This window comes from Armigeres subalbatus, chromosome 2 (assembly GCF_024139115.2).
Source record: "Armigeres subalbatus isolate Guangzhou_Male chromosome 2, GZ_Asu_2, whole genome shotgun sequence".
Classification (NCBI taxonomy): Eukaryota; Metazoa; Arthropoda; class Insecta; order Diptera; family Culicidae; genus Armigeres; species Armigeres subalbatus.
The window spans coordinates 181044431-181057043 of NC_085140.1; the positions used below are offsets into that span (position 1 = coordinate 181044431).

At 41.1% G+C, this 12613-nt stretch overlaps 1 protein-coding gene across 1 annotated transcript in view; it reads right to left on the reverse strand.

Annotated features, from left to right (window-relative positions):
- Nucleotides 1–4411: 4411 nt before the first annotated feature.
- The window catches only part of LOC134211323 (membrane-bound alkaline phosphatase-like), a 66185-nt gene continuing 57983 nt past the window's right edge, over nucleotides 4412–12613 (reverse strand). The window contains exon 7 of the mRNA XM_062688083.1: nucleotides 4412–5468. Within this exon, the coding sequence (XP_062544067.1) occupies nucleotides 5064–5468 (405 nt within the window). The 3' untranslated portion in view covers nucleotides 4412–5063. The remainder of the gene's footprint in view (nucleotides 5469–12613) is intronic.

The window sequence follows — 12613 nt, forward strand, 5'->3', positions numbered from 1 at the left end:
TGAAAAGAGGCTTCCGAGCTGCTTCGAAGGAGGCTTCCGAGAAGCGTAGAAGGATGCTTCCAATTCTCTTGCAACAAAGCAACAGAGCTTTTCGGGAAAAAGTCTTCATGTCCAACAAATGGAGGCTGTCGAATCTGTAGACTCTAGATTTTAGTAAAGAATCATATTTATAACATATTATTCAACATTATGTTTCGACCCGGAAGATTGCATAGAAGGTTTTCAAAATTTGTTCATTCGAGGTTTTGCTCTTTTGATATTTTATCCCACATCTCTTCATCCATTGTACTGGTTGTGGAGGACAGGATACAAAAGGCCATGATTTACTGATCGCCATGCATAGGGTAAGGGAGGTATTTTGGACCACCAGTTCGACGCCTCATATTTTGGACCACTGAGAACAAATTCCTCTTGGTGATCCAAAATAAGAGCCCCGTAAGGGTGGTCCGAATTACATCATTTAACCTATTATGCACAAGGTAAAGTTTAGAAATAAAAAAAAGTACAAAGCTTTATCAATAAGTTTGGATTAAAATTAAGCCCTGGGCCCGACGAAAGTACCCTTAGCGGTACATATACCCCAGGTTGAGAACCGCTGTTATAAAAGACCGAGGAATGCTCTGCATCTCCGTGAGCGCTACGGGGAAAGAATCGTTGGTTAGTAGAGAAGGTATTTCAAGTCCCTTGATAAGCGACTAAATATTTATTGTAAAGTTATTTTGAAAACAAGAAGACGAAAACTGTGTTCGAAATCTATCCAACACAATTCAATGTGCTTCGTTTAATAAGCTTCTACAATATGATCGATTCCGCACTAAATAATTCTGTGCTCTTCGATGCAGACATTAGTTTTATCATTTCGCGTTCTCCCACACTAGCTGGCGTGATCAGCATCTACAAGATCGATTGTACACTGGTTAATCAAATGTAGATTTTTTTTTCACTTCGCGTTCTCCCGGACTAGCTGCCGTCCCATGATCAGCAGCAACACGATAGATTTCGCATTCATACTGTACAAATAGTAAAAAATCACAAAATATAAATTTGAAACTTGGAAACACTGAAGACGTTTTATAGAGGAAAACTACATACGTATTTGTCGACTAGGAATAGGGTAATGTAGTAAGCGTTATTAGCAAAAATTGTATAACCTAAAGTTTTGAAAACAACTTAACGATTTTGTTCAGCGGCGCAGCCAAAATTTTTGATAATATGAAGAATGGTTTAAGTTTAAATTTGTTTCGAAATTCCGCGGAATTCCGTTAAATTTCGTTAGAAGCTAGTTTTTTCTAGCGAAATTTTTGTAATTTCACGAAACGAAACGAAATCAGACCGAATGAGCTGAAATTTTCAGGGGAGCTTCTGGGACCCCCAAACTGTTATTTAAGGGTGCAAGGTTTGAAATTCCAGACTTTTCACTTTTTCCATATAAGCTTGGGCCACTCTAATGGGTCATGAAAGTTATAGCAGAAACGCTTTATGAACCCTAGCATGTTATTAGCCCTGTGAATGATTGTGTTGTAGTGGGCTACGAAAGAAAGTGTAGAGTCTAAGATTACTCCTAAGTCCCTTACTCTTTCACATTTTTCCACATTCTGATTCCCTAATGCGATTGAAATGTTTGGTATTGTTCTTTTTCTGCTAAATGATATTAAGTTGCATTTCTTTACATTCAGTTCTAATAGGCTTCTCTTGCACCATATGTAGAATTTGTCTATTTCATTGCGGAATACATTGATGTCGACTTCATTTCTTATTTCCATAAAGAGCTGCATATCATCAGCATAAATTAACACTTTAATGTTTTTCAGAATGAAGGAAATGTCGTTTACGTACAAGATAAAAAGAAGAGGGCCCAAATGAGAGCCCTGAGGGACTCCCGAAGTGACTTGAATTGGTTTTGATTTGTGTCCATTAAATTTGATAATTTGTTGGCGTTCAGTTAGGTATGATTCAAGCCATTTCAGGAGTCGTGGTTCAATTCCAATTTTCTGTAGTTTAAAAAGCAGCATCGGTATATCAATGCGATCGAATGCCTTGCTAAAGTCCGTATATAGAGCTTCTACATGGTTGCCGTTATCCATTGCATTCAATGAAAAGTCTACGAATTGAAGATTTGTTGAGGTCGAGCGACCTTTAAAAAAGCCGTATTGTGTGTCAGTTACTCTGTTTTTGATTTGCAAAAATAGCTTCTCGTTGACAATTGCCTCGAAAAGTTTTGGAATGCAAGAGATAAGGGCTATGCCACGATAATTACGTACGTCTGATTTTCGACCAGATTTAAATATTGGTACTAGAAAAGAGCTTTTCCATATTTTTGGGAAGATTCCAGATTCCAGAGACTTATTGAAAAGCCAATATAGAGGAGTAGTGAGTTCTTTTGCTATTTTTTTAATAAATACTGGTGGAATCGTGTCCGGGCCAGGTCCTTTCGAGGCATCCAAGTTCATTAAAGCGTCGAAAATTTCCTGGACTTGAATTTGATTTACACCAACATCTCTAAAAAATTCTGGATAAAACGCGATCGCGATCTTCTTCCGAAAATGTAGTATAGATGTCTTGGAAAAAATTGGCAAATAAATTACAGTTTTTTTTTCGAGCTATCGCTAACATTTTCGTCGAGGTGCATTACAGAAGGGAAATTGTCTGATTTTAATTTTGTTTTTACGTAATTGAAAAAGTTCTTTGGACAGGACTTTATTTCAAGCTCAGTTTTGAATTATATTTTTCAAGTGCGTTACTGATGGCTAGATTCAGTTGGTCGCAGATTTCCAAATATTTCGCTAAGTTTCGATCATTCTCTTCTTTCTTGTAGATTTTATGTGCTTTTTGCATGCGATTTTTAAAAATTTTTATTTGACTGTTGTACCAGATTGGACATTTTGTATCTCTTTGTCGTCGTTTTTTCTTAAGTGGAATTTCTTGTTTAATTATTTGCTGTAAAGTTTCGTTAAAAGTGTATGCAGCAGTATCGATGTTTCCTTCATTCCTTATAATTGACTGCCAATTAATACTATTTAATCTTAGTTTAATTCTTTCATAGTCTGCTGAATGGTATTCGAAGACTTCCTCGTACTCATAGTCGTTGGGTCTTTGGTGGGCGTGGATGAAGAATATTCTATTGCTGTGTGAAACGCTTCATTTTTCCACAATGGATTTAATGATTCAGTCACACAGAAATCTTCATATACGTTAGTTAATAAAAAGTCCAAATAGCATTGCTGTCTGTTTTTTATATGGTTAATTTGATTAAGCCCAAGTTTAGAGGTTGAATCGAAAATAAATTGCAATGTTTCATTGTCCCCAACGACTGGGAGTAGAATACTTTCATTTTCAGAGTCCAGAATGAAATCGGCATTGCGTTGGTTAGATGTGAACTTTAACCTCTGGAGGGAGTTGTGATAAAATTTGTTCAGCACATTGGAAAAAACTTTCATACGTGCTTTTATAAGCATGGTCAGGTGGAAAATACACCGAGGCAAACACGTGTGTTTCACCTGCGATGTATGATTTCACCCAAACATGCTCAAATTCTGATATAATCTGATAGTCAATACATTTATAGTGATATCCCTTCGGTTGAGAATTGTTGGTAGGTACTGTTTTTCATTTTACTACAAAATTCTAATTTATAGTTTAAAGGTTGTTCATTGCGGGAAGGAGAGGATAGGGACAAGAGAACTGCATAATAAAATACCCGATTTGGTTGATTTTGTCATCCGACCTCCATACTGTCTGTGAGAGCAATGACCCAATCGCACTTTCTAGATTGATTCCTTAGAAACATCGATGAATTTATTGTTGATTTCTCATTTCAGACTCAAACAACGTTTTAAAACCATTTCTGAAACTTGGATTGTCACCATATAATGATTGCACCAAAATTAGGATTCCGTTTGCTGTAAATAACACTCGACTGATATTAGTGCAGTAGTTTTGTTTTACTTAGTTTCTGGATTGTTTTCTTTTTAACGTAATAGAGTTGGATTTGACGCAATTTAGGATAGGCCAGAGAGTGAGTAAATAAGCTCATTTATCTAATCACAAGAAAAGTAGAATTACTAGGTATAAGGTGGATAAAGTATAGTTTTTAGTGATGCATGAATTGATCCATCACTTAGCAGCAGGAGTGCGGAGCACATTCTCGAACGATGGTACCGTCATCATGTTTCATGCATTCATAGCCTGCCCTCGCTTCATCGCCACACATCACTGCAGCAGGAGTCGTTCTTTTATCGTTATTACTATTTTCTGCTTCCTTCAGCTTATTTGGCTTTGGGTAGCGTAGCGACAGCTGGTACTTGTTTGCTTGGCCACGGCTGGCTTCGGATGTTTGTCTGCCTTTGCCTTTGTTGTTGGTGTGACATGCAATGCTGCTGCTGGAGGTAGGGCGGAGCTATAATACAAACTGCAGCCAATATACGTGTCTGGTTCTCCGTCCGCTTGCCTCGGGTGGCCTGTCTCGCTTGTCGACGAATGCAGATAAAAAGGGATTACAAACGACTAACTGGGGAGTGGGACTACCAGTTTTCGAACCGCAGGGAACAGGTTTTTGGCAATATTCCGCTTTCTACCTTCATCTTCTCCGAAAAGATTTGGGTGCGGTTGTTTTTTTGTGCATTTTCATTTTTGGAGACTTGACTAAGATTCCAGACAATACCTCCTTTTCTGCGGTTTAATTTTTTGTTTTCAAAGATAAATGCGGTTTCTGCGTTATATTGCTTTCATATTATTATGAACATTTTTTATTTCGCTTGCCGTCTTTTCAAGCATGTGATAACTCGATATGAACATTAGCATTACTCATATTTTTGTTCAGTCATCTACAGAATGCTTCAAAGTTTCATTATAATTTCAAATAATATATTTTCTGATTTAAGTACAATAGATTTAATTCGAACGATTTCTAAAACTTAATATCAAGTGGAATAGAAAGTGGAATTTGTTAGGTCAGAAAGATAAACTAAATAACAATCATTTTAATTCACTAGAGTGGATTAGGGTTTTGCTTCTTCAAGTGGATTAGCATGCAGTGGTCTCCTGTTGTTGTAGTAAGCAATACATTAATCAACAAATACACGCACCATCAAAGCCAGCAGTAAAACGGCAGTAGAAGCCACAACGCTCGACGCTCCTCCGCAAACGTCCGTAATGCAGGAAGCGAACGTGATGGCATGGGCAATGAAGTTCTGCTCGTATCCACCCGACAACATGAACGCCCACGGCCCAGTAGCGTAGACGGAAGCGTCCTCCCCACCGTTGACGCCCTCGCTCATTGGTACGGCAGCGCTGCATGTCTGTTCCTTCTGCGTTGCGGTGCCCTGCAGCACGGCGAGCGGATTAACACGACCCTCGCTCGGTTGGTAGAACGAATCGTACGAAGGGCCCGTAGCATAGGCGATGCTGAGGTATGGTTTGGAATCCTTGTCACTCGTGCCGGCTCCGGTCAGTGCGTCCGTGTCACGTGCCTGGCGGGAGAATGAAATAAATGTGGTTATTGCTGGTTGGTATGTAGAGCTTTTACAGCCATGATGTCTTTGTTGTCTTGCTTTACAATTTATGTTTATGCTTTGAGAAACGGATACCAAACTTATTGACAATAAATAAATAATACACTAATAGGAGCATTTCACTTGCGTTTCACCCGTTCCATCGTACGATTCATACGCGGTTGTAACAGAAAATCGGCGCAAGGGCATATTCTCCTCTAATTAAGAGTTTTGATGATTCGCGTTCATTACATATTCTATTAAAAAATAACAGATACGTGGAACAGTAAAAGCACCCAAAAAACAAATCTTACAATTATTGTATAAAATCTTGATACATACAATTCTGCAAGGTTTTAAGTAATACAAAAAATGTAAGCCATATCTACAGATACTGCATAAAAATAATACAAAATTGTAATATTTCAATCTTTTTCTTTTAATTCTTCTTATTCAATGGCTTAATGTGGCAAGTACAATGAATACACTACGTCCAGGGTGTCGAGAAAGTTTCCCACCCGAAAACATTCTAGACCGGACCGAGAATCAAACTCGCCATCTCCGGATTTGCAATCCTACGCCTTTTCTCGCAAGGCTACTGGAGACCCAAGTTGGTTGTATTAAAATATTCTTAAACTATGTATGCCAAAATGTTATACAGTTTCTGTAAGGTTATTATGCAGAACCTGCAGGGATGAAACGATACCGCTAAGGTACCGATACTTTTACTTTAAAGTATTCGAAGTATCGAATTAAAAGTATCGATACCTGCTCGTATCGAATTAGTACACATATATTTCAAGTAAAATTCAAATACGATTATTTTGTCACTGACAAGTAGTCATTCATCATTTATGTTGGATGTAGCACTAAATAATGGTAGAATTGAGCATTTTTCATTACTATTTTTCTATCGATATTTCATTCATTTACGTTCGTCGTAGACCTGGGTTCATTCTTCACCGCCATACACCGTCTTCTTGCACACCGCCAAAGATGGTCCTAAGTCTCTCGAATACTCCGAGTGCTTGCAAGTCCTGCTCGAGCATTTCCCATGTTTCATGTCCGTAGAGGACTAGCGGTCTTATCAGCGTCTTGTACATGACACATTTGGTGCGGTGATGAATCTTTTTTGACCACAGTTTCTTCTGGAGCCCGTAGTAGGCCCGACTTTCACAGATGATGCGCCTTCGTGTTTCACTAGTAACATTGTTATCAGCCGTTAGCAAGGATCCAAGGCAGACGATTTCCTCGTCCTCCTCGAAAGTATCCCCGCCTATCGTAACACTGCTTCCTAGGCGGGGACTGTCGCGATCGGTTCCACCCACAAGCATGTACTTTGTCTTAGGTGCATTCACTACCAGTCCAACTTTTGTTGCTTCACATTTCAGGCGGGTGTACAGTTCTGCCACCTTTGCAAATGTTCGGCCGACAATGTCCATGTCATCCGCGAAACAAATAAATTTGGATCTGTTGAAAATGATGCTGGGTCATTAGGCCGAAGGCCGTTAGGCCGAAGGTCATTAGGCCGAATGGTCATTAAGCCGAACGGTCATTAGGCCGAATGGCCTTTAGGCCGAACGGTCATTAGGCCGAATGGCCATTAGGCCGAATGAGAACTGGGGAGTGAGAAGTGAGTAGTGCGCAATGAGAAAGAAGTAGAAAGGAAGAAGGAAGAAAGAAGAAGGAATACGGAAGAAGGAATGCGGTAGAAGGAAGAAGCAAGAAGAAAGAAGGAATAAGGAAGAATGAAGAATGAAGAAGGAGGAAGGAAAAAGAAAGAAGGAAGAAGAGAGAAGAAAGCAGAAAGAAGAAGGAAGAAGGAAGAAGGAAGAAGGAAGAAGGAAGAAGGAAGAAGGAAGAAGGAAGAAGGAAGAAGGAAGAAGGAAGAAGGAAGAAGGAAGAAGGAAGAAGGAAGAAGGAAGAAGGAAGAAGAAAGAATTAAAAATGAAGAAGGAAGAAGGAAGAAGGAAAAAGAAAGAAGTAAGAAGGAAGAAGAGAGAAGGAAGAAGAAAGAAGGAAGAAGGAAGAAGGAAGAAGGAAGAGGGAAGAAGGAAGAAGGAAGAAGGAAGAAGGAAGAAGGAAGAAGGAAGAAGGAAGAAGGAAGAAGGAAGAAGGAAGAAGTAAGAATGAAGAAGAAAGAAGGAAGAAGGAAAAAGAAAGAAGGAAGAAGAGAGAAGAAAGAAGAAAAAAGGAAGATGGAAGAAGAAAGAAGGAAGAAGAATAAGTAAGAAGGAAGAAGGAAGAAAGAAGGAAGAAAGGAGGTAGAAGGAAAAAAAAGCGAAGGAAGGAAGAAGAAGAAAGAAGAAGGAAGAGGGAAGAAAGAAGAAGAAAGAAGGGAGAAGAAAGAAAGAAGGAAGAAGGAAGAAAGAAAAAGGGAGAAAACGGAAAGAAGAAGAAAGAATAGAAAAGAAGGAGGAAGAAATGAGGAAGAAGGAAGATAAAGGAAGGAAGAAAAAAGAATAAAAAAGAAGAAGGAAGAAAGAAGGTAGAAAGAAGAAGAAAGAAGGAAGAAGAAAGAAGAAAGAAGGAAGAAGGAAGAAGAAAGAAGGAAAAAGGAAGAAGCAAGAGGGTAGAAGGAAGAAGGAAGAAGAGAGAAGAAGAAAGAAGGGAGAAGGATGATGGAAGGAGGAAGAAGAAAGAAGCACGAAGAAAGAAAGAAGGAAGAAGGAAGAAAGAAAAAGGGAGCAAACGGAAAGAAAGAATAGAAAAGAAGGAGGAAGAAATGAGGAAGAAGGAAGAGAAAGGAAGGAAGGAAAAAGAATAAAAAAGAAGGAGGAAGAAAGAAGGTAGAAAGAAGAAGAAAGAAGGAAGAAGAAAGAAGGAGAAAAGAAGAAGGAAGAAGGCAAAAGGTAGAAGGAAGAAGGAAAAAAGAAAAAGGAAGAAGCAAGAGGGAAGAAGGAAGGAGGAAAAAGCAAGAGGGAAGAAGGAAGAAGGAAGAAGGAAGAAGGAGGAGGGAAGAAGAAAGAAGGAAGAAGGAAGAAAGAAGAAGAAAAAATGAAGAAGGACGATGGAAAGAGGGAGAAGAAAGAAGGAAGAAGGAAGAAGGAAGAAAGAAGGAAGAAGGAAGAAAGAAGGAAGAAGGAAGAAAGAAGGAAGAAGAAAGAAGGAAGAAGGAAGAAAGAAGAAGGAAGAAAACGGAAGGAAGAAGAAAGAATAGAAAAGGAGTGGGAAGAAAGAAGAAAGAAGGAAGAAGAAAGAAGGAAAAAAGAAGAAGGAAGACGGAAAAAGGAAGAAGGAAGAAGAAAGGAAGAAGGAAGAAGAAAGGAAGAAGAAGGAAGAAAGAAGAAGGAAGATTCAAGAAGGGACAAGGAAGAAGGGGTGAGGCGAAGATAGAACTTCTCATTTTTCACTTCTTGCTTCTTTTTGCTAATTCGGCCTAATGGCCATTCGGCCTAATGACCGTTCGGCCTAATGTCCATTCGGCCTAATGACCTTCGGCCAAATGGCCTTCGGCCTAATGGCCTGACACCGTTGAAAATCGTCCCCCGGATGTTACATCCGGATCTCCGCATGACACCTTCTAGCGCAATGTTGAACAACAGGCACGAAAGTCCATCACCTTGTCGTAGTCCCCGGTGCGGTCCGAACGAACCGGAGTGTTCGCCCGAAATCTTCACACAATTTTGCAGACCATCCACCGTTGCTTTGATCAGTCTGGTAAGCTTCCCAGGGAAGCTGTCCTCGTCCATTGATGATTGTTACATGTTACTTGTATTTTCTGTTTAATCAACTATATCATACCCGCTCAGGTTCTGAGACAAGCAGACTTGTTTTTGATTGCGTTCTCCGTAAGCCAAGCATATTAAATCCGGTGGTTTATTTTTTATCCGTCCGTGCCGCGTCGCGCGCTTTTAGTGTATCGCGATGAGGCGAGAAAATACTTTTCGTATAGATTACTCGCACTTCCCTGTGAAACAGTTTTTCGAGAAGGTGCATGGCTTTTGCCGCACATTTCTAGGACTGAAGAAAGAAGATGTTGTGAGACTCCAGTGACACCGCGGTGAACAATGTGCGTTCGTCAAGGTCAATGATCTGACACTAGCACAAAAAATCGTGGACGAACACGATGAAAAACATGAAGTGGATATTGCGGGGAAGAAGCACAAGTTGCGAATAACGATGGAAGATGGAAGTGTTGAAGTGAAGGTGCACGATTTGCCAGAAAGAGTTTCCGAGGAGAAGATCGTCGAGTTCCTCAGTGCGTTCGGGGAAGTGGTCTCGCTGCTTAAATTGACGTCGAGTAATGGTTTCGAGTTCGGTGAAATCCGCTCGGTATTTGGTCGAAATATCGATTTGTGGGTCACGACTATGGCCAGCAAGCGTATATCCACTACAAGGGTCAGGTTCCCTCCTGCAAACACTGCAAAGAGCAGTGACGAAGCAAACTGAGCACCGACAAGCACCGAAGAAGACGAGCAGTCGAAACCCCCGATCTCCAAACCAGTTAGTCAGAGCTCTTACGCTACACCTCCAGCATCGCTGCACACGAACACGAACAGCACACATGTTGCACAAAAGTTTCTGTAACCTCTATACAACCGAATTTAGTCACATTCGAGCTGCTGCAACCAAAATGGTCAGGATTGTGCTGCTAGGGAGCCGTCTTCGTAAAAAAAACAGCCAGCAAGCCAGCCCGTTGCAAGCATCGCGCGGATGGTGTCTTCCATCCCGATGCAAAAGCTTATTGTTGTCATCGTTATGCACACAACCAAGGCAAACCGGGGTAACTTTAGTAGCCTGCGATTTCGACTTGTTCGCAGAGCCGAACCGCCGGCTTCGACCTTCGAGACGGATGACTCAACAACGTCCACGAGAAGCGGTCGAAGCCGAGGGCGCCCGCTCGGCAAGAATCAGCGATGCGACGATGGTGTCGACGAGCAGGACGTGGATTCTTCCAAAACGTCGTACAATCTCGCCTCGGTAAACATCGGAACCATCACGAACCACACGAAATTCAACGCGCTCCGTACCTTCATCAGAGCTTAAAATATTTTTCCTTCATCAGTAGCCAAAGCCTAGACATCGTGTGTCTGAAAGAAGTCGAGAACGAACAGCTTTCCTTGTCTTGCTTTGTCGTTTTCGCTAATGTAGACCACACGAAGAGAGGCACAGCCAGGTACTATTAACCGGGACCAGACACTCGGTCCGGGTTATTATTTTCCCGTGTTGCGTTCAAGTTTCAATCGGTGTGTAGGAGTCCTAGGTATACAACAGAGACGTTGTTTATAGATAGAGACCCGCAAACAGTGAAGCCGAAAGTACCAAACGAGCCGTCAAACGCGGTACCAAACGAGCAAAATAAACAAACATTACCAATCGATACTAAATGCATGATAGGTATTGTAATCAACATTATAGAAATTATAAAAAAAGTTTGAAAAGTTCAGTAAATTAAGATGTTTTTAGAGTTCTCATAGCAAATTTATATTTGATATTCAATCATATTTATTATTGAATATAAGAAAATGGTGCTAAAGAAGAGAAAATATGTAGTTGGAGCAAACGAAATAACTGCTCACACTGAGAGTCACTTCAAGTTCTCACAAATTTTTATGTTGCCGATCGCACAGAATTTTTTTGTCTACTGGCCGTGAAGCCAGAATTGCTTTTATTCTTTCCGCGTGTCTCTATATAATACCATCGTCTCTGGTATACAACTGAAAAGACACTAACCAGACGCTGTCAGTCATCAGTTTCCGCATGATTATTTTACCGTGCACGCATAACTGACAGCATCGATGTTTTGTTTTTGTTTTTCTTCTGCTCTGGTCATAAGTTCTGTTGAAATTATAAAGTGAGATCGCAGTCCAGAACCACCAATAATTGGAGCCGTTTGAATCGCCACATCCGCGCGATCTATCACAACCATAGGATCCACATCCAACCAGATTCGTTGCACACATTGTTTGCACCAAAACCTTCGCCACCGACCAAACTATGCGACTTGAAGCTCGGCAAATCATGGACTTGCAACGAATGCGGCGAGCGATTTTGCCTCCAATTAAAGCAACGTCTGTTCCGCCGATTGTGATTCGTGTACGTCGCGTTAGACGGGTTTGGCGCTCACCGGAAGCTGCAGCAGATGACCATGTATCAGTGCGCTTTTGCTCGAAAAGAAACCTTAAAGCACACATTCAGGTGACAAAAGGCGAACCCGACAGAGAGCAGACAATTTCCAGTGCCCGTATGAGTCCCATACTTTACGACTACAGCCCCCATCGAGCCCTGGGCCCACGTCAAATCAAATCACGAAGGAGTCCGGAAATACGTCTGCAACGTGAAGAGCTGCGGCCGACCGTTTTTCATTCATCAGAAATTGGACCATCGGATGCATGAGTCGGTTACTATAGGACTTCCGCGGATGATGCTGCCAGCAGAAACACTCAACCGGTTGATGAACGTCCGATTGGAACGCGTTCGGTTTCGATGGACTTGGCTTGGCTTCCGAGTCAAAAGTGGAATTTAGTGCCGTGGTAACAACGGTTTTGCAGGGTGAATTAGCCAGGATAAGGCTGCAGGAACAGTTTGTTCATAGTTTTTTTTGTCTTTATTTGGAAGACTTTATTCTGACGCCTCTGGAAAAAGGAGCATCACAAGGAATGTTCGTTTGATGCTTTGCCGATACGGCCACGGTTAGGATTCGCTTCGCCTGTTAAGGAAAGGAGATCTCCCACATATTTCTGTTGGAACCGGAGACCAAGCTGTTCTCCGCTAACCTTTTAGTAGCCACAAGCAAACCTCCAAATGGGACTAGGTCGTTACTAGTTTTAAGTTAATTAGCCGCTTGTCGACTGCAGGTTGACGGTTGAGATTAATCTTGTGTACAATCGTGATCCGATCGGCGTCTCCATTAAAAATATGTTCTTGTAAGTATCAGCTGCGTGAATTTCGGAAAGTAATTAACTAACGACCGCTCTCTCTAATTTTAGGCCGTTGGTCAAGCTTATTGACAGACTATCGAACGCTATCTACATTTCTTGCGCTTCTGTGTTTGGGTCAACGATGAAAGCGTTGAGGAGAACGCCAATCTTGTAATTCGTCTGTTGATCCGACGTACGGAATGCTTGGGTCCTGCGCTTCGTGGTGAAGGTTTGATGAAGGCTATCAACGAAGCCAACAAG